Here is a 26,073-nt window from a genome sequence, read left to right as displayed (position 1 = left end):
CCTGCTCGCAATGTGCGTGGTGTAACCCGAAGAAGACATGAAGCGGTATGCACATGGCCTATCATATGAGGTCTACTAATGGCAGCCACAATAGCATGACATGCTGCCAAGGCATCACTGGAGTTCCTATGCTTAATAGAAGCATAGGAACATCGAACACTGCTAAGGACCTTGCTACATACAACCCTATCTCTACGTGCACCAAGACCAGCAAGCCTCCTACACTCTACCAAGTCAGGGTGATCAATCAGGGACGTGAGAAGAGCAGACTGCGAAGCTGGCGTGAGGTCACTAAAAAAAGACTACACAGTCTTGCTAGTACGACGACAGATAGTGGACTTCGGCAAGTCACGTCGTGAAGCAACACTGCTGCTGCAAGGTGTGGCAAGGGGATCAATGGGAGATGGTAGGGTGGAGAGGGGAAGGGAGGCGCCAAGGGGAAGGGGGGGAGGGGGAGGGGGAGGGGGGAGGGTGGAGGGGGAAGAGGTAGAGGTGGAGGCCAGAATGTAGGTGGCTAGGGGAAGGGCGGAGGCTAGAGGTAGGGGAGCAGATGAGGATGGGGGGACAATGGAGGTGGGGGTGGGGGTGGGGGTGGAGGTGGAGTTGGAGGTGGGATGTAGAGGTGGAGGTGGATCGGTGGTTGCAGTGCGAGCTCTAGCTCTAGAGGCTCTCTTGCGCTCACGAGCCTTCCGCTTGCGCTCCTCGTCAATGAGATTTGGGGGGGGGGTTCCTACATCTTTCACGTCTACTAGCTCTACGGCTTTGAGAACCCATTGTTAATGAAAGTACAATGGAAGGTGTGACAAAGTGATGAGGAGGCAAGAATGGCTAAGAATGGGTGAAATGAACCAAAACGTGGTGTCTTATAGAGAGCCTCAACTCATCCACTAGATTGCTCTTAGATTGCTCTTGATTATTATTGGTGGAGAAGGTGCTAAGATTGAAACTAATTGGCTGGAATCCAACGTTAATTTTGAATGTTTGCATTGTTTGATTTTATTCCAGTTTTGTACCTCCAAATACCTCGATCGTGGTCATAAACCTCGATCGAGGTATGTTATGCCTAGGTCATATACCTTGATCGAGGTATTCAATGCCGCACGTCATAACCCTCGATCGAGGTACTCTATGCCCCACGGTCATATACCTCAATCGAGGTATTCTATGCCTGATGCAGGTCATAAACCTCGATCGAGGTATTCTATGCCTCACGCACATCGTGATGTGTATACATGTGGCTGATGTGGCACCATGCATGGTCATGATGTGGCAATATGGTGTGGAATATATGAGTCTCTTCCATGATGTGGAAATGTGATGTGGCATGATGAGTTGGCATTCATGAGGTGGTAGATTGACATGGCAAATTGAGGTGGAGGGATTGGTGATGTGGCAAGGTTGACGAGGTATGCCAAGTTGGCAAGGTGTGATGACATGGCTCCAAGAGTTCCTATGATGTGGAATGATGAGGTGGCACATGTGGTTGATGTGGCAGCACGTGTGGCAATGTAAGGCGACATGGCAAGGAGTGATGTCACATCTCCTTGATGACATGGCGACTCTGCTCTTTGATTATATTTGACATGTTTCACAATTCATCTACTTGTGTGTAAGAAGAAAGAAATATGTCAATATTTGTAGATGAGTTAGAACTAATTGGAAGATCTAGCATCCATCTTCGCATAGGAATTTAGGAGTTAAGCAACATGATGTAGAATGTTTTAATTAACTAAAGGCCTAAGGTGAACCAAAACTTGTTAATGTCTAACCTAATCATCCTCTCAAGGATGACTTATGGTGGTATGGGATAGTATAAGTATTGGTTAAGAGTTATTTATGCAATCTTCTAGAAGTCTCAAGACTTTGGAATGAAAACAAGATTCATTCTATTATGGAATGTATGTAAGATCTATGTAAAGAGAGAATTGCCAGCTCAAAGATAAGGGCTCCCTACTCCATTTATACAAACATAAATATCTCAAGAAGGGAAGAATGTTACATCCCTAGCTAACCATGGGTTGTCGATTAGAGAGGTCCTAGAGGATAAGGTAGTTAGCTAAGGCCTAAGGGCTAGGGTTAATACAACCATGTGGCCCTGTGCCAAGGCATGGAGGAGGGGGGCTAGGGTTAATACAATACCATTTCAGTTAGAGGCATAAGGGGTAAAAAGGATTCAAGATATATTTAGACATGGCTTGGGTTGTATATTGGCGTAAGAGCTTGGGCCATGGGCATTCACGAATCAATCCTTGGATTGTGGATCTTGTCCATAGGCATGGTAAGCTGACAAGCTAGTTGACACATGGGATGCCCGTGCTATGGGGTACAAATGCCTACTAGACTATAGACCTTTCCCATGTCCTCTATGTGCTTGGGGTTGAGTTGGAAGTGCTCTACTGTTTGGTCATGAGTTTTAGATGGTGATTCATGTAATTTGGTTTGGCTTGGTGAAGATGATCATGGTACCTGACTCCTGGGGGGAAATGATATATATACATACATACATGCATGCATACATACATACATACATACATATACATATACATACACATAAACATATTACACACACACACACACACATATATATCTAGATCTAGATCTGGATCTATATATATATATGTGTGTGTGTATGTATGTATGTATGTATGTATGTGTGTATATATATATACATATATATATATGTATGTATATATGTATATATATATGGCTTTTTAGCAAATTCTTGAACCTTGGTTAAAAATAATGAATAGTTCTTTAATATGGAATTACTCGCATCATATGATCCCCTCAGTCATAAAATAAATGCAAACCCTTCAATTCACCAACCAGGGGCTACGACTGTTGTTCTACAATCACTTGGTGTTACATAATCAACTAATTAGGGGCTAGAATTGCTGTTCTGAATTCTTTGGAGTCCACTTTTTGATGTTGAACACATTTTTAAATAGAATTATATAGCATTGAGAACGCAACTCCAAGATCCCATAAAGGAAGGGAAAGGGCGAATGAGACACCTAAAAGGTGCACCTAATGTAAAGAAATTGAAGTGAGAGAAAATAAATGTTGTGCAAATGAAAGAGTTTGAGGAGAATAGGGGCATGTAATTAAAAGAAGTAGAAAAAATTGAATGAAGCAAATGGTTGTCTCAAAATGAGTGCAGGAGCATTTGGGCTTTCCCCTTTTGCAAGCCTCACCCTCTCTTCTTTTTCTTTTCATCACCATAGCTTCACCCTCTTTCCCCTTCGTCTCCTCCACTCCCAATCCTTTCTTCCCCACCCAATGGATTCCACCGAGCTCACCGATCTCGCCAGTCTCCCTCCCGATATCAGTTCATCTGCTGCTCCTCCCAACATGAGTGCGCTTCTCCTTCTCGTCCCCTTCTTTTCCCATCGCTTCTTACCAGCCTCCTTCACTTCATGGCTCTTCATTGTTGCTCCTGCAGGCTTCCAACCTCGGAAAAAGCTGCAATTCGGAAAGACGCATGCAATTCCGCCCAAAGGCGAGCATAAGGCCACTGTCGTTTGGCTGCATGGTCTTGGGGATGTTGGTGCGAGGTACCTATACCTTTTTTCCTCTTAGAATCTTTGAGTTTTTACGTTGTCGGACCTGCTAAGCGTCGTACGTGTAGAATCTAGATCGAACCGTCAGAATGTTAGACCAAAACAATCTTGAACATATATACTTTATACCCTTTACCTTTCTAGTCACTTGTATTCCATTTATCGCATCATTGTATCGCCCTGTTGTCCTCCTATTTGGAACTTGCCCGTGATGTAACTTCTAATGAAGCAGCATTGTAGTCTATTAGGGCAATGGGACATTCAGATTGAATACAGAAGACAAACAATGTCGATGACAGGCTGTGGCCATACAAACAGGAGCTTAGAACTGTTACCTATCATGTTGACCACCGCAAACTGTACTCAAAACCTAGTGACACTTCGGATCAGCAACCTCGAAAGTGTCACCGTCATAATTGGATCTAACTGCAAGAGTAGCTGTGGTCTTTTTTTGAAGAGGAACTCTCAAGGTTGATGATAGTTCATGGCAAGATAAAACGCTTTTTTTAAATTCTTTTTGCAAAAAACAGAGAAGGTTTAGAAAAGTTGAACCTGCAAATTACCTAAAAGCAACATTGATGATCACTAGTATGATGGGCGTCATCATCTTCAAGAAATAGTTGAAAATGTTTTTTTATTGCCTGAAAAATACACTGATATCAGTCCGAGATCTACGTATTGGGTTTGCTCTTTTACACTTAACCAAGAAAAGGGCGTTGGGGGTCCGGTTCATCAGCGTTGTGACAATCACAAGGTGCTGCAATCTGATGGGTGGGCCAATTTCCTCTGCACAATATGAGAGAGATGTGAAATTTATTCCCCAACTATCTAGTAATAATTAATAAAGACACAAACGAATTTGCAGCAGGTCTTTTGTCCATCCATGTAGCCTGGAACTCTAGAACCTGAAGAAATGTTGCTTTCAGCTGACGTTGGAACTGTACAAGCATGCCTTTGTATTTCAACAGAGTGTCTGATAACCTGTTCTTCCATGTGTTTACGAGGCAAATTTGTTAGAGCTGCTATGAGTAGCAATAAGTTTTTCTCAGTGGTATTATGTTGTTGGCTGTGAAGGAGAGGCACATTCCTTGGTTCGTGATAAACAGTCAACGCTGAAACCTCTTGTATTGTTGGATCAGCTTTTGTATCACAGCTGGCTGGCCTTCAGACTGCATTTATCTTGCCGCCAAAGTATGCTGTAAGCAGTGATCATACAGGAGTTTCTATTTATGACAAATGGGGTCGGTGTTGAAAGGCCTAAACTGTATAGAAGAGAAATGGACAGGGCAACCCTTCATTTCCCAACTCAGCAAACCTTGTGTCTCTTGGGGCTCCTTTATTTAGCATGTATCGCATTTGCTTGTCATTAAGTAACATGAACATCGTCATGGTTGGAATGGCTAGGATCCAACTGAACTTGCTAGGTCCTTTCACTAAATTGGTGGGTAACTGAAGAAGATTCACTAAAAAGTTCAAAAGCCATACTATGGCTATATTTGGTGGTTTTAAATATGGTATGATTGGTTTGAGAACTATAGTAGTAAATTGAGTTGTATCAAGTAGGGAGTGCACTGATACCTACATTATGTTGGTGGTTGAAACTCTCGGAATGCATATTCTTGATAGCATTCTTATGGTATTATGGAGTATAAGCTAGTTAAAAACATAATAAAGGCTTCACCAAGAACATTTTAAACTCAAACAAGGAGGCAACAAAGAGGAATCATATGATGGAGATTTATGGTGGTTATAAAGAGGAACCATCTCATTGCAAGGGGTCCTATGTAATGGATGGGTAGTAATGGGTGGATACTCGATGCTTCTTGTTGCAAGATGCTTTGTTCTAGATTTAGATTTAGATGCTCATTGGGGAGAGACTAAAATGAAAATGTTTAGACTTCACAAGCAGTTGTAGCTTGAATGAAGAGATTTTGGACTACCTTTTGATTAGCCTTCTCCTTTAGTGCTAGCCTTCATCATGGCTGAGTCTGCCCTTCACCTCTGGAGCGCCGACAGAAACTCAGTACGAAGACTTTGTATAAATGGATGCTCAAGTATGTGTGGGTGTGTGGATTTGTATGTGTGAGAGCATATTTTTATGCTATGGTCTACACCCACTGTTGGGCGTTGATGACGTTAGTGGGGATGTCATAGTAGCTAGTCCCTGCTATGCATGATGGAGTTTATGGTTTTCAACCTTGTGAGTGACTATCATGAGATTGAAATTGTTTTAGAGGATGAGTTTGGGAATGTTCCTGGATTCATCTAGGTATATTGATTTCCTTATGTGCCTTTGATGCTTTGCGAGCATACTATGTTATGTGCTGTGATCATCTCATGCACTTGTGTTTTTGGCTGGCATAGGATAGGGCTTTGTGCATTCATGCTTTTAATGTGCTATGACCAGTGTATCCCTCCCTATCAGACCTCTAGATAGATGAGGTATTTAATGCCATTTGCAAAGTACTTACCAATTTGCCATTGCCAGATCTCAAACAAATTGGTACTTGACCTCTATGTGCTTTGTTTGAGCATGGAATATTGCATTCTTTGCAGTAGCTGGTAAAATGGTAATGAATAGTGTAAGAATTTGACATTACTAATGCATGACAACAATGAATGAAGTGCAGGCCTTCTCTAGGATTGGAGAGACTTTAAAGAGCATGAAGATAAGAGCTTATAGTTCTATCTTTTAGTCTTATAGTAGCAAGGGTTTTGCCAGAAGCAATGTTGAGGTAGAGCACGCGTGGAGATCAACCAGCTCATCCGGTTAGACCTCTTCAGACAATTACTAGCTCTACCTTGGCCTCTTGCATCCTCTGTGAGGATCTTCTCCTGTCGTGCTACCGATGTTAAATGGATGGCTTCCATCTGTAGCATTCTTATCTCCTTCTCATGTTGATAAAAGACAGTTTTGAGGCAACTGCCCATACTTGGGTGGTGCTGGCGTAGGGCCTCAGCACCAAGATGGCCTTCTACAGGGTCACCTTCTCAGGTTTACAGAGGACAGCTTTGACCTGGATACATGGAGGTCCGCATGTCACATGCCATGAGGATTGCCATCGGTAAGATCCGGACATATTATCACATAGACTTTGCATTTGAGACTGGGAGGTTTGAGGGAATAGACTGGGCGGACAGGATCTGCAGGCTTTGCCTCGCTGAGGTAGAGACAGAGAAGCACTACATATGTTGATGCACCGTGTACTACGAGATAGAGAAGCAATACGTCGCTGAGGTAGAGACAGAGAAGCACTACATATGTTGATGCACCGTGTACTATGAGATACTGGGGAGATTCCACTATATTTCAGGGAGGGATTTGGGCCACTTTTCAGGATCATGGAGTTCCCGGACTAGAGATGCCTTGGGCTGTTCTTACTTGAGATGCATCGGCAAAGGGAGATCCTCCTCAAAGATCTCCTCCCTCAACTACCGCCCCCCACGTTATAGAATTCGAAAGTAAAGTATTTCCTGCTACTGGTGTGTATCTGGGCATGCTCTTATGTGCTGCGAATTACCAGAGAGACTTTTTCTGCCTGCACATAGGTCCTGACAATTGGAAATTTGTACTTCTCTTTTTATGCTACGACCTTCGTCTAAAACCCCAACAGCTACCTCTACTGCTCCTGCGCTTGAATGATACTACTTTTTAGGAACTTTGTTGCTTAAGCTTTCACATTTCAATGCTATTTTTGTGGGAGAACTCTCTTGTTGCATATTGTTTGCCGATCTGTATGCCGTATGTTTGGGTAACTGGCAAAAGTTTTCATAGCAGGTTTATTGCTTGTTGACAAATCTGTCTTTTTTGCAGCTGGGCTGAAGAACTAGAGAAACTTCCGCTTCACAATGTAAGTTTACAGTAATCAGGCTCGTTTTTTGATATTGTGGTGCTCCGTAATTAGGGCTGAAGTATGTATCAGGAAAATTGAAAGTCAACAGAATGGTTGTTCGATTATTCACTATCTGTTATGACCCTCATAGCATCAAATTTAGTGCCATGCTGAGATTGTTTGTGGTTTTCATGGTAGATTATGCAATGCCTTTTAGTTGAAAGTCTGGCCTGATTTTATTGTGAACCTTACAGATAAAGTGGATCGTCCCTACCGCCTCTGTTCAGCCTGTAGCTGTTATGGGAGGCTTTCCCTGCACTGCTTGTAAGTTGTACTGTTATAGCTCCAAAAATATGAAGTCTTAATTTATCTGGTAAAATTTGAACAAAATCACCCTACATAACACCCTCAGATCTCAAATACCATACAAAAGGTGACATTTTTTCATGCATCTATTTAATCTGGGAAAAAGTAACAATGATATCAGGTTTTTAAAAAAGTTTTCAGATTTAGGGACATTAGCAACAGGAAACATCAGCTGGGGAGGGCCTATGGATCTAAATTAGGTCGAGGCGCAGGAAGCCAGCACTCAGGATGTAGTTTGGCCAATAGATGGATCGGTTGAATCCACATGCTTGCAGTTGTAGCCTTGATACATTTGGAAAGGCAGTGTGTCTTGCAGCACATAGTAAATTTTAAGCAAATGGCCCTTCCCTTTCCTGTGTCGAGTACTACAAAACAACATGGTAACCAACTTCTTAGTGCTTTCATTACATGAGGGAGGGATTAAGTAATCCATGTTTTTCAGATCTGCTATATTCTGTAAGTATATCTTGGACATTTGAGTGAGTATGCTAGACTGATGAAATGTGTCAGCTATACAACAGTTGTGGTCTAATGGGATTGTAAAAGTTGTGTTCAACTCCGAGGGAAGTGGCAGGAACTCAGCTGTCTTTGCATATTGAATTGTAAAGGGTAGGTTCAAAACATGTGGTTACGAACTACTTTCGAGTGTGCGTTATATGACTAAAGACTTGATATGCAGAAAGCTATCGTTGCGATTGCAAAATAAACCTACACTTGTTATAGCATAGCATAGCTAATACAACGTGTAGAGAGATTAATGTCCTTGCAATTACCGATTGTTGGAAAATACACATACGCTTGTTTGAACAGAGCAAAGCTCATGCAATGTGTAGATGAATGTCCTTGCAGTCCCCAACTGTATGGAAGATTTTGCAACACTCACGTATCTCGCTCGAGACTTTGAACTTAGAAGAAGAGATAGATAGAGAACACTTTCAGAACTGGAGAGAGAAAGAATACACATATGTACAGCCAGTAATAGATCTCTTACAGATGATGTATACCATATAGAACAAGCTTCGCCAGTGTACCTACACCTGCAGCAAGTTCTGCTGAGGTAGGGCACCATTTCAAACTCTGCGTGCTGCAGTGTCTGATGCAAATCTTCTCCAAACTGCCACGTGCCTCTCTGGGTAGGCTTCAGTATGTGTCTTGTGTTCCCCTTGTTTCTTAAGGCATGCACCAAAATCTGCCCGCTGCATTACACTGAACTAATTGCTGATCACTGGAACTGCGTCTGTTCTTCACCCTAAAAGGTGATCTGCAGACTGGAATCCCTGGAAGCCCCAAGTGCTAGCCTTCTCCTTTAGTGCTAGCCTTCGTCATGGCTGAGTTTGCCCTTCACCTCCGGAGTGCCGACAGAAACTTAGTACGAAGACTTTGTATAAATGGATGCTCAAGTATGTGTGGGTGTGTGGATTTGTATGTGTGAGAGCATACTTTTATACTATGGTCTACACCCACTGTTGGGCGCTGATGACATCAGTGGGGATGTCATAGTAGCTAGTCCCTGCTATGCGTTATGGAGTTTATGGTTTTCAATCTTATAAGTGACTCTCGATAGATTGAAACTGCACTATGTTGTGTTTTTAGAGGATGACTTTGGGAATGTTCCTGGATTCATCTAGGTATAAGCCCCAAGTGGTGCTCCTTATATAGGGGATAAATGCCAACCTGCAGTCTGCAGGCTGACCAGATCAGCCAACCTATAAGGGGCCGACCAGCCCTCTTGATCAAACCTGGGTCTGGCTGCTGTCTATCTGTTTGCAGCCATACTGGCCGACTTGAACAGGCTGACCAGGAGCTGCTCTTGGGGCCTATAAACCCCCAAATCCGGGCCTGTCTTCCCAGCCCTTTGGTCCGCCATGTGGGCTCATTACTGGGCTCTTTCCAGCCCCCACATTTACCTCTTAAACAGGGCAACCACCCAGCCCAAAATGCTGACACAGGTGGCCCATTGGGCTGTCATTAAATAGCACTAGAAGCATCTCTTTCTGCTGCCCATGTGGCAGCCATCTTGCTGCCTACATGGTAGCCTGAGTCCATCCCTGTACTGATGCTGTTAGAGTTTGACATCTCCTGGTGTACAGTAGGAGTGAGGGCTGCTTTGTGGGTGTGCCTGCCCAACAAGAGGATAGATCAGTGTAGGATAGGAAGGGGATGGACCCAAGTAAAATTGTGCAGCTTGGTGGCTGCTCCCTGCTCTTGAAGCTCCTCCTCGCCATAGCCTCCCTCCCTTCCTCCCTTCCTTCCAGCCCACCTCCGCCTCCCCCGTGCTCCTCCTGCTCTGCCTCCACCCTCACGCACCCGCCGACTGGAAAGTAGAGGATAGTATCACTCACTCCTCGGACTCCCGATCACAGCTCAAACAACACTCAAAGAGCAAGGGAGAGAAAGATAGCAAAACTCAGATATATTCTTCCACAACAATGGGCTGACAAAAGCTCAAGAGGTGAGCATACAAAACAGCAAGGAGATGCTGTACCAAACTGTGAGTCAACTCCTCTCCCTGCGCGCTTGCCGGTGCAAGGCTGGTCAGTGCAAGTGATGAAGAGAAGTGTGGGGGGGAGGGGGTTTATATAGGTGGGCAGCCAGCCCCTAGAACTGGCCGGCTTTTCAGTCAGTTCCAATCCATAGAAACCGACCCCCAGAAGGGCCAAGATGGCTGCCTTCTGGTCAGTTTCTGGGCCAACCCTTTGGCCTATATAAGGCCACATATGCAGGGCCTTTTGGGCTGCCGCTGGCTGATGCTCATGTGCTGTAGATGCCCCCGCATGGGCCCGTGATACTGGCGCAGTGTTTCACGTAGGGTGCTGCCTTCTTACAGCAAGGTGCTCTCAGCCCCCCCATCCCCTATAGTCTCCTGCCCCCTTGTCCCCTCAAATCGGGGGCTCACAGGTGGGGCAGTGACACTTCTAACACCCCCTCTCAATGACAAAACTGTGGACCGATCCCCATGCGTTGAATGAGGTGTTTCATCTGCTCCCTGGGAAGCGCCTTCGTGAAGACATCGGAGATGTTGTCTGTCTGTCGGGCAGTACATCAACTCTATGACTTCTTTGTTGATGAGTTCTTGAACAAAGTGGTAGTGGACCTCGATGTGCTTCATCTGTGCATGAAACTCGAGGTTGTTGGCTATCGCTATGCAACCGTGGTTGTCGCACATAACCACCGTCGCATCTTCTTGGGCCACATTCATGTCCTCCAAGATCCACCTGAGCCACAATGCTTCGCATCCCGCTGTACAAGCAGCCCTGTACTTCCTCTTTGTAGATGAAAGGGCGAAAATAGGTTGTTTCTTACTCAGCCATGACAGCTCTTGATGAGAGTAAGAAAAGGTATCCAGAGGTCGATCTCCGGGTATCAATATCACCTGCCCAATCACTATTGCAGAACCTCCCAACTCAATGCCTCTCTTTTAAGTGATGCCGTAGGTGCAGGTACTCGTCCCAATGGGCCTTTTTGGGTGTGGCGGAGAACTGACAGAGCAATCCAACTGCGTAGGAAATATCCGGTCTGGTATTGGTGAGGTAAAGCAAACTCCCCACCATGTGTCGATATAGTGATGAATCAACCAGCTCTGATGGATCACGCACACTTAGCCTCAGACCAGTTTCCATGGGAGAGTGTGCAACTTTGCAATTTTCCATCTAAAAGCATTTGAGTAGTTCCCTGTAATATTTCTCGTGTGAAGTAAAGATACAGCTCTTTCCCTGCTTCACTTCAATCCCAAGAAAGTAGTGAAGTATGCCTAAGTTAGTCATCTTGAACTCCTCCATGAGAAGTCTCTTGACCTGAGCAATCTTCTTCGTACAATCCCCTGTAATGATGAGGTCATCCACATATAGAATTAATACCAGCCGCAAATCCCTCTGAGCTCTCTGTGTTGAGATAAAGGTTTGCCTCTTTGCTGAAGTCCAATCTTCTGAAGAAAACATCTATCCGCTGGTTCCAAGCTCTGGGGGCTTGTTTCAGCTCGTATAAGGCCTTCTTCAGTTTGCAAACTTTTTATGGGGATCCTGGAATCTAAAATCCTGGTGGCTGTGCCACTGTCCACAGATACCTCCTCCTCCAGGGTTCCATTCAAAAATGCAGACTTGACGTCCATATGAAAGATAGGCCAACCGTGATGAGCAGCCAAGGCAATGACTATCTGAATGGTCACCATCCTAGTTGTGGGGGTGAAGGTCTCGTCGAAGTCAAGTCAAGTCCTTCGGACCGTGCATAGCCTTTCACCACCAATCTCACTTTGTACTTGTCCAAGCTCCCATCTGACTTGAACTTAAGCTTGTACACCCACTTAGTGCCAATGACCTTCAACTTCGTTGGTTTGGGCACTAAACCAGGTGTCATTTTTCAAAATGACATCCATCTCTGCCTGCATGGTTTCCTGCAGTCTAGAATATCCTTCGCTTCTTGGAAGGAACGGGGCTTCTCAAGATGACCCACCATATCGTAGTTCATGGAGGGAGTCTTCATGTTGCATTGAGACCGTCGCAGTCCAGGGACCGGAATTGTTCTCGGGAATGTCCGTGATTTGTGAGTCTGCTAAAGTCTTCAAATACCGCTGAGGTAGCTTCTTCTCTGATGGAGGTGCCTTTGCTAGAGTCGGCCTTGGGAGCAGGTTCTAGAACAGTATGCTTCTCCTCCTCCTCCTTGGGGTCTTGAGCCGTCTCCACCTCTTGGATGGTGACCTTGAGTGGGGGTAATGACGGAAGTTCAGGAACCTCTTCTGCAGGCTGTGGCTTTGACTCCTCAAAGATCACGTACTTGTTGATAAGGATCTTCTTCTTTTTCGAGTCAAAAAGGTGATAGGCCTTGGATTCTTCACTGTATCCCACAAAGATACATCTTCGGCTATGGAAATCAAGCTTCGTCCTCTCATCTTTATGCACATGAACAAATGCATTAGAACCGAAAACTCGTAAATGAGATATCGTGGGCTTTTTACCATAGTAAGCTTCATATGGTGTATTGCCATCAACAACCTTGGTCTTGGTTTTGTTGAGGATGTGAACGGCAGTGTTCACGTCTTACCCCAGTAAGCTTTTGAGAGATTCCTCCCTCGCAACATGGTCAAACTTGTCTCTGTGATGGTTTTGTGCTTCCTCTCAGCAACTCCATTTTGCTGAGATGTGCGAGTTGTAGTGAGATGTCTCTTGATCCCGTGCTTCCTACAAAAACGCGGTAGAAGTGAACTCTCCCCCTATGTCTGTGCGGAAGGCTTTGATTACCCCCTCGCTCTCCTTCTCTACCTGGGCCTTCCAGTCTTTGAATTTCTCATAAGCCTGAGACTTCATACCCATGTCATGCGACTGAAATCATCCACGAATAAAATAGAATACTCGAACCTGCGAATGAATTTGTTGACATTGGGCATGAACCAACTCGAGCGGCTTCTTGGCCCGTGATGAGGCTTCCTGTGGGAACTTGTCCATGTGTTGCTTGCCCTCCAAGCAAGCCATGTAAACACGATCATTGCCTACACAATTGGTGGAAGTCCATGCACCATCTTTGACTTCTGCATCTCAGCGAGAGTGCCATAATTGACGTGACCGAACCACTCATGCCACAATTTGGATCTGCCATGGTCCCCGTGCACCAATAGAGCATTGAGCTGATACAGCCCATGCTCCTCGACTTCTTGAGCCACCACCTTTCCATTTGCCTTGAATGTGACAATGACTATGTCGTTGTCGAATAAGACCGACATATTGTGCTTGTCCATCTGCCTGACAGACAAAAGGTTCTTGCACAAGTTCGGTACATACAGTACACCAGAAATCAGCTCCTCGTTTCCTGCAGTCGTGATGAATGGAATACTACCAACACCCTTCACAAGGCATGTCCGGTTATCCCCCACAATGACCTTGGAATCGGGATGCGTACCTTCCATGGATTTGAACCACTCCTTGTTGGACATGTGTTTTGAAGCTCCACTGTCCACGTACCAACCTTCCTTTCCTTCACTGACTGCATAGGCTGAGTAATACTCAGTGATGATGAAGAGAGCGCCGGTCGTGATGTTTGTCGATTCAGTCTTTGGCTCCTCTTTGGACTCGAACTCCTCCTTTCGCTTAAGGTCCGCCGCCTTCTTGCAGCCCTCCCTAGTAGAATGACCAAGCTTCTCACAATAGAAGCACTTCATCTGCCTCTTTTTCTCTGCATCCTCGGTCTTGTTGTTGTTTTTGGAGTCTTTGAACTTACCCTTGCCGGGCTTGTCCCTTGCCACGAGAGCCTTCTCGTCCATGTACCCAACCTTCCTCTCCTTCGCTGACTACGTAGGCTGAGCAGTACTCAGTGATGATGAAGAGAGCGCCGGTTGTGACGTTTGCCGATTTGGTCTTTGGCTCCTCTTTGGACTTGGACTCCTTCTTTCGCTTAAGGTCCGCCTTCTTCTTGCGGCACTCCTTAGCATAATGACCAAGCTTCTCACAATAGAAGCATTTCATCTGCCTCTTTTTCTCTGCATCCTCGGTCTTGTTGTTGTTGGAGTCTTTGAACTTACCCTTGCCGGGCTTGTCCCTTGCCACGAGAGCCTTCTCGTCGGATTGAGTAAATAGCTTTTCACGAGCCTCTTCCTGCAATAGTAAAGGGCCAAGTTCCTTGAAGGTGAGAGGCTTGGTTCTCTGTCCTACAGTGGCGGTAGTCACGAAACTCTTGAAACTGCGAGGTAGCTTGTGTAACGTTAGCAATGCTAGATGACTCGAGTCTACCTTTTGACCATCTGCCGCGAGCCGGTCCCTTACCACCTTGACTATTGTCAGATGGTCATGAACATTGTCCCCCCCATTCATATCCAGATTTGTACAGTTGATGTTGAAGAAGCAAGATACGAGATGTGTTGTTTGTTTCATACAGATCCTTCAGAATAGCCCATGCCTCTACAGACGTCTCGGCCATCTGGATGTGCGGAAGAACAGTCCGCCGTGGCTCCTATGATTAATGCTAGGGAGTGGGCATCTATGTCTTCCCAATTTTCAAGCTCTTCTCCATCTACTGGAATGAGAATCTTCCCTTTGCTGTCCAGCATATCTTCGGGCTTTGCCTCCATGCCCGTTGTCAGTTTCCACAACTTCCGAGCCACTAAATGACGCCGGATTTTCACCTTCCAGATTGGGTAGTTCGACCCATCTAGTTTCCCTGACTCTCCAAAGTTCGGGATGGTGAATGAGAGAAATTTGGAGGAGGAAGGAAGAGAAGGGGCTGAAGAGGCAACAATTGAATCCTTGTCCTCCATCCTTGCTGTAATAGCGAACAACAAACTGAAAAATGAATTTGCAGTAGAGAACTTGACCACGCAGCAAACCTGAGTGTTGATTGGAGTCGCCTTCTTGCTCAGGAACTCTGTTCTAGAGCTGGAAACCTTGCTTTGATACCATGTTGGAAGTAGAGTATAGAATCACTCACTCCTCACACTCCGGATGGCAGCTCAAACAACACTCAAAGAGGAGGGGAGAGAAAGATAGCAAAACTCAGATATATTATTCCACAACAGTGGGCTGACAAAAGCTCAAGAGGTGAGCATACAAAACAGCAAGGAGATGCTGTATCAAACTGTGAGTCAACTCCTCGCCCTGCGCACTTGCCGGTGCAAGCTGGTCAGTGCAAGTGATGAAAAGATGTGTGGGGGGGAGGGGGTTTATATAGTTGGGCAGCCAGCCCCTAGAACTGGCCAACTTGTCAGTCGGTTCCAGTCCGTAGAAACCGATCCCCAGAAGGGCCAAGATGGCTGCTGTAGATGCCCCCGCATGGGCCCGTGATGCTGGCGCAGTGTTCCACGCAGGGTGCTGCCTTCTTACAGCAAGGTGCTCTCAGCCCCCCATCCCCTATAGTCTCCTGCCCCCTTGTCCCCTCAAATCGGGGGTTCACAAGTGGGGCAGTGACATTTCTAACACCCTGCGCCTTCGCCTCCGCCTCCGCCTCTGCCCCACCCCGCATCCTATTCACCTACCAGCCCCGTCTTCTCCCCCCGTGCACAGGCTGCTGCCCCTCCCCCCCCCCCCCCCCCGGGACCATCTTCTACCTCCTCCGCCCATGCGCTTCTCTCTTGCCCCATTCTCTCCGGCTCCCCTCTTTTTCCCTTCACCCCCACCTCTTCCCGTAGGGCTACTTTTCCGCCCCCCTTGCGGTGGCTTTTTCTTCCTTTTCCCACCTTTTTAGCCGTGTTTGGAGCTGCTGCAGTAAGGTGGACCGTTGCCTAGGTTGGGGGCTGGGCTGAGTATCGAGGGTCTCCTTCTGGGCCGCCTTAGAGTGGGACTTGAGCCAGGTGCGCTTCTTGAGTAGCCAAGAGGTGTCGTGGCACCTCGGGCTGCTGGCACGTTGCTCGAGTTTTGCTCATTTCTCAGCCTTAGTGTCAGCCCATCTACAGTGCCGACATGGCATTCTTTCTTCTTTCTGGAGCTTTGGGTTAATTGTTGACACTTCGTAGAAAGATAACTTGGTGTAGACTTCAATCTGGCCAGAAGGGCTCAAATGGTAGCACCTTCGATCCCCCCAAGTGTCAAGGTTATTCTTTCTCCCTAGGACAAACAATAGGTCAAGCAAGCAATTCAGTCCCTCACAGATAGAGCAGTAGTAGGCCGAATAGTAGGGCTCACCCTTCCAGGAGCTAGATCTGCGACTGGTTACAGGCGAGTTTATCATTAGAGGGGGACCACATCCAGGGGGTCACCATCTTTGGACAAGGAGTCTTCCTTCTCTAGTTGCGCTCACCCGACACCACCGAGGCACTAGTTGAGCAAGGACCCATCTATCTTGGCCCGCACCTGGTTTTCCTTTTCCCCTGGTACCATGGCTTTACTATAGAGGACATGGACTTGTCCCACCATGTGCCTTGCTTCTGGGTGACGCTTCGATTTCGAGGACTTTCGAGGGAGTACACGCCCATCCCTCCCGAGTCAGCCGCATCGCTGGTGACAGATGAGGGGGTTCTTGGACCCAGATTGGTGTTAGAGAATCCAGAGTCCATCTCGGAGTGGATCCTTCTCGAGACTCTTGAGGGGGGTGAGCTATGTCAGAGGATTGAGATCTCAGGATTACTGGGTCAGTGCCTTCGATGCAGAGAGCATGGACACCTAGCCAGGGATTGCCATCGGGGCAGAGACGACCCCCCAGTAGTAGGATTGTCAGCGTGAGCCCCAAGTGGACATGCAGAGTCACCTGCGCAGGCGGTCTCAGACCCCCTGGGTGGAGCCCTCTAGTGGGAAATGGACGATCATGGAGCATAAGAAGAAACCAAACAAAGAGACTTTGAAGAATTGACGAAGGAGAGCCCGGCTTACAACAAAGGCGAAAGCGGAGCGCGAGGCAGCCTCTCAGCCTAAGGGAGACCAGACCATGGAGGAGGAGTTTGTCCCCCCGGTAGGTCTCGTTGGGAAAGGGACCCAGGACACACAGGTAGCCACTCAGTAGCCGCAAGGCCCAGGAGGCGTGCGGAGCCACGCTCTATAGACTGACCGACTCGCTTCGGTGGAAAGATTGGCTCCGTCCTCACCCCGGGCTTCTTCTTCCACGATAGGGGAGACTACCCCCCCTCCTGGCCCCTCTGCCACCACCAACCGCCCCTCTTCCCGCCCTTGTTCTCCCTCCCCCCTTGCCCACTTGTCAAGCTGTCATCACCCTCACCACCCGCCCCCCACCCCCCTCTGACCCGGCAGTCCCCCTTCCCGTCCCTTTAGCATCCCAAGTTCCATCTCAGACCATGAGTGGCTCGTCCTCTCAGTCCTCAGCTTCCCAGCTTTAGCTCGGGTGCCCTCTTTCGAGGGAGTTCTGGAGGTTGGGGCCTTGGAATTACCTAGAGATCCCGGAGTCCTATCCCTTGCCTTTGGAGGTGACACTTTTGGTCTTGTAGCCTTGAAAAGGGGTTCGATCAGTACACTGGGCTCCCACACCCCCCCCCCCCAGCGTGGAGGTTCCAGTTTGCTTCCACACGGGTGGAGAAGTGGACTCTAGTGATGTCTGATAGCATGCTGGGCGATCAATTATCGCGCATGATGGATGAGTGGATGGGTCTGCATGGTCTGGACCTATGGCTAGCCCATGGTCAGAAGTGAACTTTCAGCTGGGCTTTGCGTAGGAGAAGCCGGTCTGTGGCCTAGCAGCAGGAGTGATTAGACTACCTCCTGAGGCAAAGCTTGATCAAGCGCACTATTGGCCACTCTAGATGTCTACTGAGATGTTTGGGGTGGGCATCTCCTTTATGTTGCAATGAGCACGGAAGGTAGGTGTGGAGCTGGTTGCCACTTTAGTACGCCGGCAGAGAGATACGGACTATTCGCCTTCCAAACCCCCATTGAAGTCGTAGAAGGCAGTTTTCCTTGAGCAGGCTCCCACTCACAGGCGAGCCTTGTTTCTTGCTTCCCCCTCCCCATGAGTTGGACCATGGTGAGTTGGAACGTGCACATGCTCCACAACTTTGCTCGTAGTCAGCCACAGTACTTGATACTTAGACAAGAGTTGCAAAGGGCAGTGGTTGGCTGGACAGTGGATTTTCTAATGATTTAGGAGCATATGTTCTCAGCTGCGGACATCGTAGGGTTGGTGGCCAACCAGGTCCCCAACTTGGTTGGGTTAGCCGGCAAGATTGGTTGGGTTAATTGACTAGACCTGACCGTGTTGGGTCGGGTTAGGCCGACCTATGGGTCGACCTACATCGGCTTGAGCAGACCGATTGTAGGGTTGGGGCCTTATTTATAGGCCCCTCTCTTACCCTCTTTCAACATCTTGTACCGAGTGGTTTTTCTGAGTTTTTTTTTCCTGATTTTGGTTGTTGAAGTATCTCTCCCTCCCTCGCATTTCCTGCTTTGTGAGTTTGCTGTTTTATGCCCCATCATGTATGCCCACATGGGGTAACTAGTGCCATCAAGCATGTCCTCATCCCCAAGCATCCCAAACAAATCATTTTTTCTGCTAGTCATGGTGCTGAAATTCAAGGCAAATGCACCAACTGACAAGGCAAATGAGAGGAAAGCAACCTCTCAAAATCAAGTGGCAAAATTCTGCTCAAGCTTCAAAGCTTTTCACTGCAAAGGACTCTGCTGTCTCAAGGTGTACCTACAGCAAAAATTCTCCAAAAGGAAACACAAGGCCTTCCAAGGCAACACGAGGCCTTTCCAAAATGCAAATGAAGCAAAGAAATTAATGTTTTGCAGAAATTGGACAGAACCAATGCAAACGGGGCCTACCCAATGATGTAGCCCAAAAATACGGCAGGGAAAAGGCTCCAAATGTGAGCAGAGGGATTCACCCTTGAAGGAGAGGTGAAAAGTAAGCAAATGGCAGTGAGAGATGCGAAGAGAAGGCTAGAAATGAGAGTTACGGCAAGAGAAAGTGCTCCCACGAGGGGGAGAACTCTTTAAAATGAGAGGAGGGCGATCCAAAGGAGGGAAACTTGCAGCCTGAGGCAAAGGGAAGCCAATTGAAGAGGAATGGGCTCAAGGAGTGACCTCCAGATCATTGCGGCAGGCTCCAAAAGTCTTCTAGCACCAGCACGCTTCACGAGAAAGCATGTAATGCCTCTGAAATGCTGGCATGAACCTCAAGGCAGGTCAAAACTGCTGCAAATGCTTTGAATGAAGACTGTACAACCTTAAATGCTGATGCAGCTGATCCGTACGGCTCCGAGTCAGGCCCGTACAATCATAAATGCACTGCATGAAATCCGCATAGGTAATAAATGCAGGTGAATCTGTCTGTACAGCTTCGAAAGTGCATGAAACGCTGGTGTGAATTTTCCGTACAGCAACAAATGCTATTTTGACAGGTCCATACAGTCCGTACGGCTGTACGAATCCACACGTGTGAGGCAGCTGCAGCAGGAAATGAACCGAAACAGGAATTCCTTCGCGGTAGATGCTCCAAAATGCGATCTTCACGCGCCAAATGTAAAGTTCTCGCGACAGAATTGTTTGGAGAGGCCACAAATGCTCACGGGTGTGTAGAAAACCAGCAAACTAGCAAGAATGAGAGGTCCAGGGGTTGCCAAACAGCTTGAACAAGCTGCCAATGGCTGAGGGAATGGATCCCCAACCTGCTCTGATACCACCGTAGGCTAGGGCAAGCAATGGAAGCTCAAGAAATGATGGAGAGAAGTCAAAAACGAGTTGCTGTAATGAATTGCTGCAAAAACTGAGTGGAGGCTTAAGAGAGAGCCAATATAACAAAACCCTAGGGCAAAGTGCCCTAATTGGACTAAGTCCTATGTGGTACATGTAGTAATTGTACCAACTGACCTAACTGACTATAACTAGGCCCTACAAGGCACACATGTAGGAGGTTGAGTCGAAGGAGCACTTTGTTTTCAGATGTCCTGTGTACTATGAGTCCAAGGTGCCACCATTGTTCATTTAGAGAATGATTTAGGCCTCTCTTTTACCTCTTGATCCATCCGGATTAGTACAAGTAGTGATTTTCTTTCATGATGCCTTATGTCATAGAGATTAGGATATAAATATGAGATCATGAAGCCCTGTTGGAGTCCAAATAGAGAGTCATTATTTTAGTTAGGTGGCACAACAGATCCACCAGCGCATGACCCATACAAGGCCTGTAGATTTTCCCTCTATGTTCTTTGCTCTCTACGAGACATTTTTCTGGGATGGAAGTGGCACTTGTCCAACGATGAGCTACTACGAGGTGGCCATAGAAGAGTGCTCAAGTAGATTGCAAGCAACGCTTCATCACGGGTTATTTCTCAGCGATGCCAACCTTTGTTGAAGCTACTGTGCGTCGAGGCCCTCCTGTCCGTCTTAGCCGACCAGTGGATCTGGTCCCTTGAGCAACCTACAGAGGATCCGCCGCATAGGTAAACAACCAATTTTTGTTCAGCCTTACGCTTCCCTCCTCCTAGTAGTGAGCTCTCCACTGCTATTTATGATATGATATGATATGATACACCATGTACTTTCTCCCTCAGTGACATTACGCTTTATATATACTTTTCATGGGTTTTATAGATTAGTAATAGTATTGGGTGTGGATGCCCGCTTAATGGCTGTGGCCACACCCCTTGAGGTTTTCTCATTGTATCTAGTTTTTTCAGTCTCATAACCCTTTGGCCTTTCAAAGACTATAATAAACACACTCTCTCTCTCTCTCTCTCTCTCTCTATTTGGCTGACCACCCCTAAAAGGTGATCCACACTAAGCTAACATGACTTTCCAATTTGGTGTCTGTTTTGGAGCTGCTAGATTGTTGTGCATGCAGTTTTTTACTTCACCATAATGATTGTGGTATTTGAAAGTGTCATATGCAATAACATGCTTTATGCATTTATTTTAGTTGGGCCTATGTGCTCCAAGCAAGAAATGGGCAAAAAATAAACACTTGTAAACTCCCTCCTTATAATGGAAGTTCACAAGTGGGCATTGCAACATCAATTTTAATAGCCCCTGTGATTTGGTTGGGGCTCGATGCCCATCCGCCGTTGATGAGTAGCTTAATTTTTTATTTGAGAAGAACCTTCATGAACGCTTTTTAGGGGTCGTTTGCAGTAGTACATGCCCTTTGTCAAGTCGTCGCTAAAATGGTACTGAATCTCAATGTGATCTGTTTGAGCATGAACACCATGTTCTTTGCAAGTACAATGCATGTTTAGTCCTTGCATCTACCTATTCGCATTAATTAGTTAGTGTCTAATTCATGCAATTCTAATTAACCTATGTCTAATTTTTGCAACTCTGTCTCTCTCTCTTTCTCGCCTTGCGTTGCCTCCCCTCTTGATCTCCCTCCCTACGCAGCCCTGCACTCAGCCCTCCCTTCACTTTCCTGCACTCTCCCCTCCTCCCTCTCCAGTGTGCTCAGCCCTCCCTCTCCTACCCTCCCTCTCCCTCCACTCAGCCCTCCCCCCTCGTTCCTCCTCCTTTACTGCTGCTCTAGGAGGCTTTCACAGCTCCCCTTCTCCGCTCCTCTACCCCCCCCCCCCCCCCTCCCCTTCCCCTTAACATACTCCGTTAAGAACCTTTGGGATCTTCGAACCTTCTCGAGTTCGCTGGCAGGTTCTATTCTCAATAGCCTAATTCTCTGCGCGGCTTAGCTTAATCCTCTCTGCGCACCCCCCTAGACAAAGAACTTAATTAATAGCGAGCTTTTCTCTCGCTGGGGGCCCCTATTGAGTTAGCTTTACATCCTCTTGAAGAACGTCTAAGTCCTTCAATATCCATTCGAAACACAATCTCATGAGCTGTGCAATCCACTACGTTCATGGTTTCTATTGAAACCATTGGTTGCTATTGCTAAGTGACGAGATGGCCCCTAGCATGAACAATCACTTGTATTGGGCGAGCTCGTTTTTGGATCACAAGGCCAGAATGAATCACAATATCCATCCCAGTTGCTACTTGCTTGATAGGTGATTCCACAATTGCATCTATGTGAACCTCAATATCCTCATGCTTGCATTCTAATGACTAATCTTTGGCTTTAATGAAAACCATCTAAGCATCCCTATCGCTAAGCTGATCAAAGTACCTGCAAGTCGTTGATGCTTGGTTTCTTTGGAAGAAAGGACGAACATGCCAGTACTTTGTCATGTCAACCAACTAAGAACTATCCTCCTTACTTAGATTGGCTCAAATTTCTATCAGGTCCGCTGCCTATACCTCTGAGATACCTCTGTATCCTTATGTTTGCACTCTAGCGACTCATTTTTGGCTTTATTGAAATTGATTGAGCACCTCCACTGCAAAATTGATCAAATTACATACCAATTGGTGGTACATGGTCATGTCAACCAAATGAAAAGCATCCTCTTTCCTTAGCTTGGCTCCAACTTCCATTAGGACGATTGCCGCCCTACATTTGAAATCTCCACAGAACCTCTAGCCGGTATTTCCATTGAGAAATGAAGATCCTATTCAATTTGTGCCACACCTGTATGCCAAGGAAATAATGAAGTCCCAAATTTGTCATCTCAAATTCCTCTTGAACGAGACCTTAAGCTTCAAGATTCTTTCCCTATGTATAGAGAGCATCATAATGAACATTTGGTTATTCAAGTACATAATGATGACCATCCTCTTGTTCTCCTCCGATTAAAGATACGTGCTGGCATTGGATGGACCACAAGTGCTATCCCCATAACGCAGTCGTCAATATATTGGTCTTTGGGAGTCTGTTTCAGCATGTAGAATTGCAATTTGCAGGTAAATTCTCTCTTCTGATCTTAGGTATAGAAATCTATGCAGCTTCTCCATAGGCTTTAGAAAAATTGATTGCACATGCATCTAGTAGATGGGCCATCTATAATGTTCTGCTATTGCTATGGCCATCTAATATTTGGTCACCTTGGTTGTCAGGGAAAATGGCTCATACTATGGCTTGTACAATGCCTTGCAAAGTCTTTACACTTTCGCTTTGCAACTGCTCTCTAGTTCACTATTGAGAAATGTTAACTTTACATCCATGTCTTCTTTATTTGGTCTTTTATCCAACACCTCTAGTATCTCCACCGCATCATTCACGAACAACCGGGTCTAGTCTGGAGCTCTGGTACAATTTATGGTCAAGGTCGCGAACACTCTGGAGTCTTTAGAATCCGCAGGCACCAACAGATTCATCCAGTTATCCCCTTCAGTAGTTAGGAACATACCAAACCTTGTAAGGTACTAAAGATCTAATTGCCAATTTTGCTGTTTTCCAAGGTGATTCTTGAGGCTGCCCTAAAGTAACACCAAAGAGCATTTCTGTCCGCTGTCCATGTGGCAGCCATTGTGCTGCCCACATGACAGCCTCATCCCATCCCCTTATTGATGCATCTACCCCTATATATCGTGTGGTATCAAGTCCCTGTGCTCTCCTCATTTGGGGGCTTACAAGTATGGCATTGACCCTATTTATCCAACATGATCTGCATTGTTCCATCATTAAATGCCTAGGCTCCTTGATTCTTTGATTTGAGGGTGTAAGTCATAATCTGCTATATCTGCACGGATATGAGAATTTGACTCCTTGCTTTGCATATGACAAGATGTCCTGGCTCTCATGAATATTGTGGCCCTCGAATCCATCCTTGAAGATGCGTCCGAATGTTGCCAATGCATGTAAGAGGTGCTTGTGACTAAAAATCCAAACACTAAGCCTATCTTTGGCATTTGTGAAAGCTTGTTATTGCTGATGTGTCCAAACCTCTCATTCCACAAATGCTCTGTTTGATCCTAGACTAATTGTGATCTTATAAAGGCCGCTCTCAATCCCTGTGCTACTTCCTTTCCTTTGTAGTGGACTGAATGAAAACCTATTGGGTAGCGTTATGCTTTAGAATATCCTTGCAAAGGTTTGGAACATAAAGAAGATTGGATATCACCTCTTCTTCACCTTGACTAATTGTGATATCGTGCCAATCTCATCGACCGTACACTTCTTGTCGTCACCCACCATTGCTTCAAAGTCAAGATCTGTTGGTTTCAAAGTGTTGAACCACTCCCTTATGTTTGACATTTGCTTGGAAGAATTACTATCGGAAGATGGTTGTAGATAGCGTTGAATGTTAGTGATTGGCCCACCTACAATGATTTAAACTTTTAATGTCTACAAAAATCCACGTTCGCACACACAAAACATTATTAAATGCTTGCAAGAACTACATAACATACAAAACAAAAAAATACTAACATCATTGGAAACTTTAACATAGACTTTTGTAGCAATTAAAGTTGTTTGTTCAATGCGTTAAAGCTTGCACAGTGTTAGCTTCTCTATTCAACAATTTCCGTCAAATGATTAAAGGAGGTAGAGTGCCTCAAAGCCAGTTGAGCTAGTGTATTTGGCATTAAGTTGATACCCCAAAGTATGCTTTATGTTCTCTTTTCATTTTGATGAAAAGGCTGCAATTTAGGCAAATATGTATTTAATCCCCTCGTTCAACAATAGCTCTCTTACAGCTAGTAGTAGTACATTGAATTTAATAGAGAGTCAGAGTCGGATGGCAATAATTTACTGCTCTTTTATGAGTTTTGGGAATGTTCAAGTATGTTTGGAGTTGCTTTTTTCATTATGTAGGACATCTAATTTTGAGTAGGTTGTAGGTTTATGTGCAAGAAACTTTGTCTTTAGAATTTTGTGTTTTAAAGCTCAAGTAGTTAATTTTGTTTGATATAATGTCGCTCGTTATTTGTGCATTTATTATGCTTGCATTTGGATTTTAGGGTTTGATGTAGGAGCACTTTCTGAAGATGCCCTTGATGATTTAGAAGGCTTGGACTGCTCAGCATCCCATGTCGCTGAACTTCTCTCTAAAGAGCCATCAAATAGTGAGTCTCTCTCTCTCTCTCTCTCTCTCACATAGACACACACACTTTTTTTTTTTTGTAAAAGAAATTTTGCATTAAGAAAACATTTACATTCATCACTGTCCCAAGGTGGGACAGCTACTAGTCAAAACTAAAAACAGTAATAAAAAACTTCCAATTGGGCCTGATAGAGGTCTCCAAGGGAATGAGCATCTTGTAGAGAGCAAAGAAAATAAGCTCGAAAGTATGGAAAGACATTCACTAAAGAGTGCTCATACAATCGAATGGTATGAGCACGATACAAAGACTAAAGGGCCCAGTATCGACACTAGGAGAAGAAATGATCATACTCCAGGATGGGCGCATATCTTCCAAACAACCAAAACTACTTCCCAAAGGAAGAGGAGGGAAAACGAGCTCGAAGTTTTTTCATCAATGTGAAAAAGAAATCGCGTGCAAGAGGAAATGTCCAAAATAGATGCATGATCATCTTTCGTGAATGAGAACAAGTGGGGCAAGCCGAAGAAGCGCAGACGCACGCACATACACACGGACGTACGCATGCACGCACGTATAAAGCCCTCCCTGAAAAAAATACACACACACACACACACACAGACTAATGCACGCGCAATGCTGCTTCTATAGAAGAATGAAATTCATCCTCCTTGGTGCTCCATTTACCCTATTGAAGTTGCTTGCAAAATGATCATTAGTCGTTCTTTATATTTGGGATTGTCTTTGTATCGTTGTGTAGCTTGCTCTTTTTTATTTAAAAGAGGAACAATTGTGTTTCATGGATCAAATTTTAACGATGTGATCTCCAAAACTTTGACCATACAATCTCCAAGCAATTAGAGAGAGAGAGAGAGAGAGAGAGAGAGAGAGAGAGAGAGAGATTAACGTCTTCGGAAGGCCTCATGGGCCTATGAGACAAAGTACAATCTCAGACTGACCCATACAAGCCGTAGTGGGCTGAAGCAAGGGGTTCACTAAGACCCTTGTAGAGTACTAAGAAACCTCAAAGAAAAACATAACTTAGAACTAGTACACATAGGTAGGTTAGAGACTTTAGAAAGCATATTC

At 45.7% G+C, this 26,073-nt stretch overlaps 1 protein-coding gene across 1 annotated transcript in view; it reads left to right on the top strand.

Annotated features, from left to right (window-relative positions):
• Window positions 1-3,117: 3,117 nt before the first annotated feature.
• The window catches only part of LOC147905533 (uncharacterized), a 46,994-nt gene continuing 24,038 nt past the window's right edge, over window positions 3,118-26,073 (top strand). Inside the window, exons 1-5 of the mRNA XM_087380448.1 lie at window positions 3,118-3,355; window positions 3,443-3,554; window positions 7,375-7,411; window positions 7,648-7,717; window positions 24,904-25,008. Coding sequence (XP_087236574.1) covers window positions 3,151-3,355; window positions 3,443-3,554; window positions 7,375-7,411; window positions 7,648-7,717; window positions 24,904-25,008 — 529 coding nt within the window. The 5' untranslated portion in view covers window positions 3,118-3,150. The remainder of the gene's footprint in view (window positions 3,356-3,442; window positions 3,555-7,374; window positions 7,412-7,647; window positions 7,718-24,903; window positions 25,009-26,073) is intronic.

The sequence above is a fragment of the Dipteris shenzhenensis genome, chromosome 1, assembly GCF_047967505.1.
Source record: "Dipteris shenzhenensis isolate YYH24624 ecotype China chromosome 1, Dip_SZ_1.0, whole genome shotgun sequence".
Taxonomy (NCBI): domain Eukaryota; kingdom Viridiplantae; phylum Streptophyta; class Polypodiopsida; order Gleicheniales; family Dipteridaceae; genus Dipteris; species Dipteris shenzhenensis.
The sequence above is the reverse complement of the archived record's forward strand: the minus strand, read 5'-3'. Positions and strand labels throughout refer to the sequence as shown.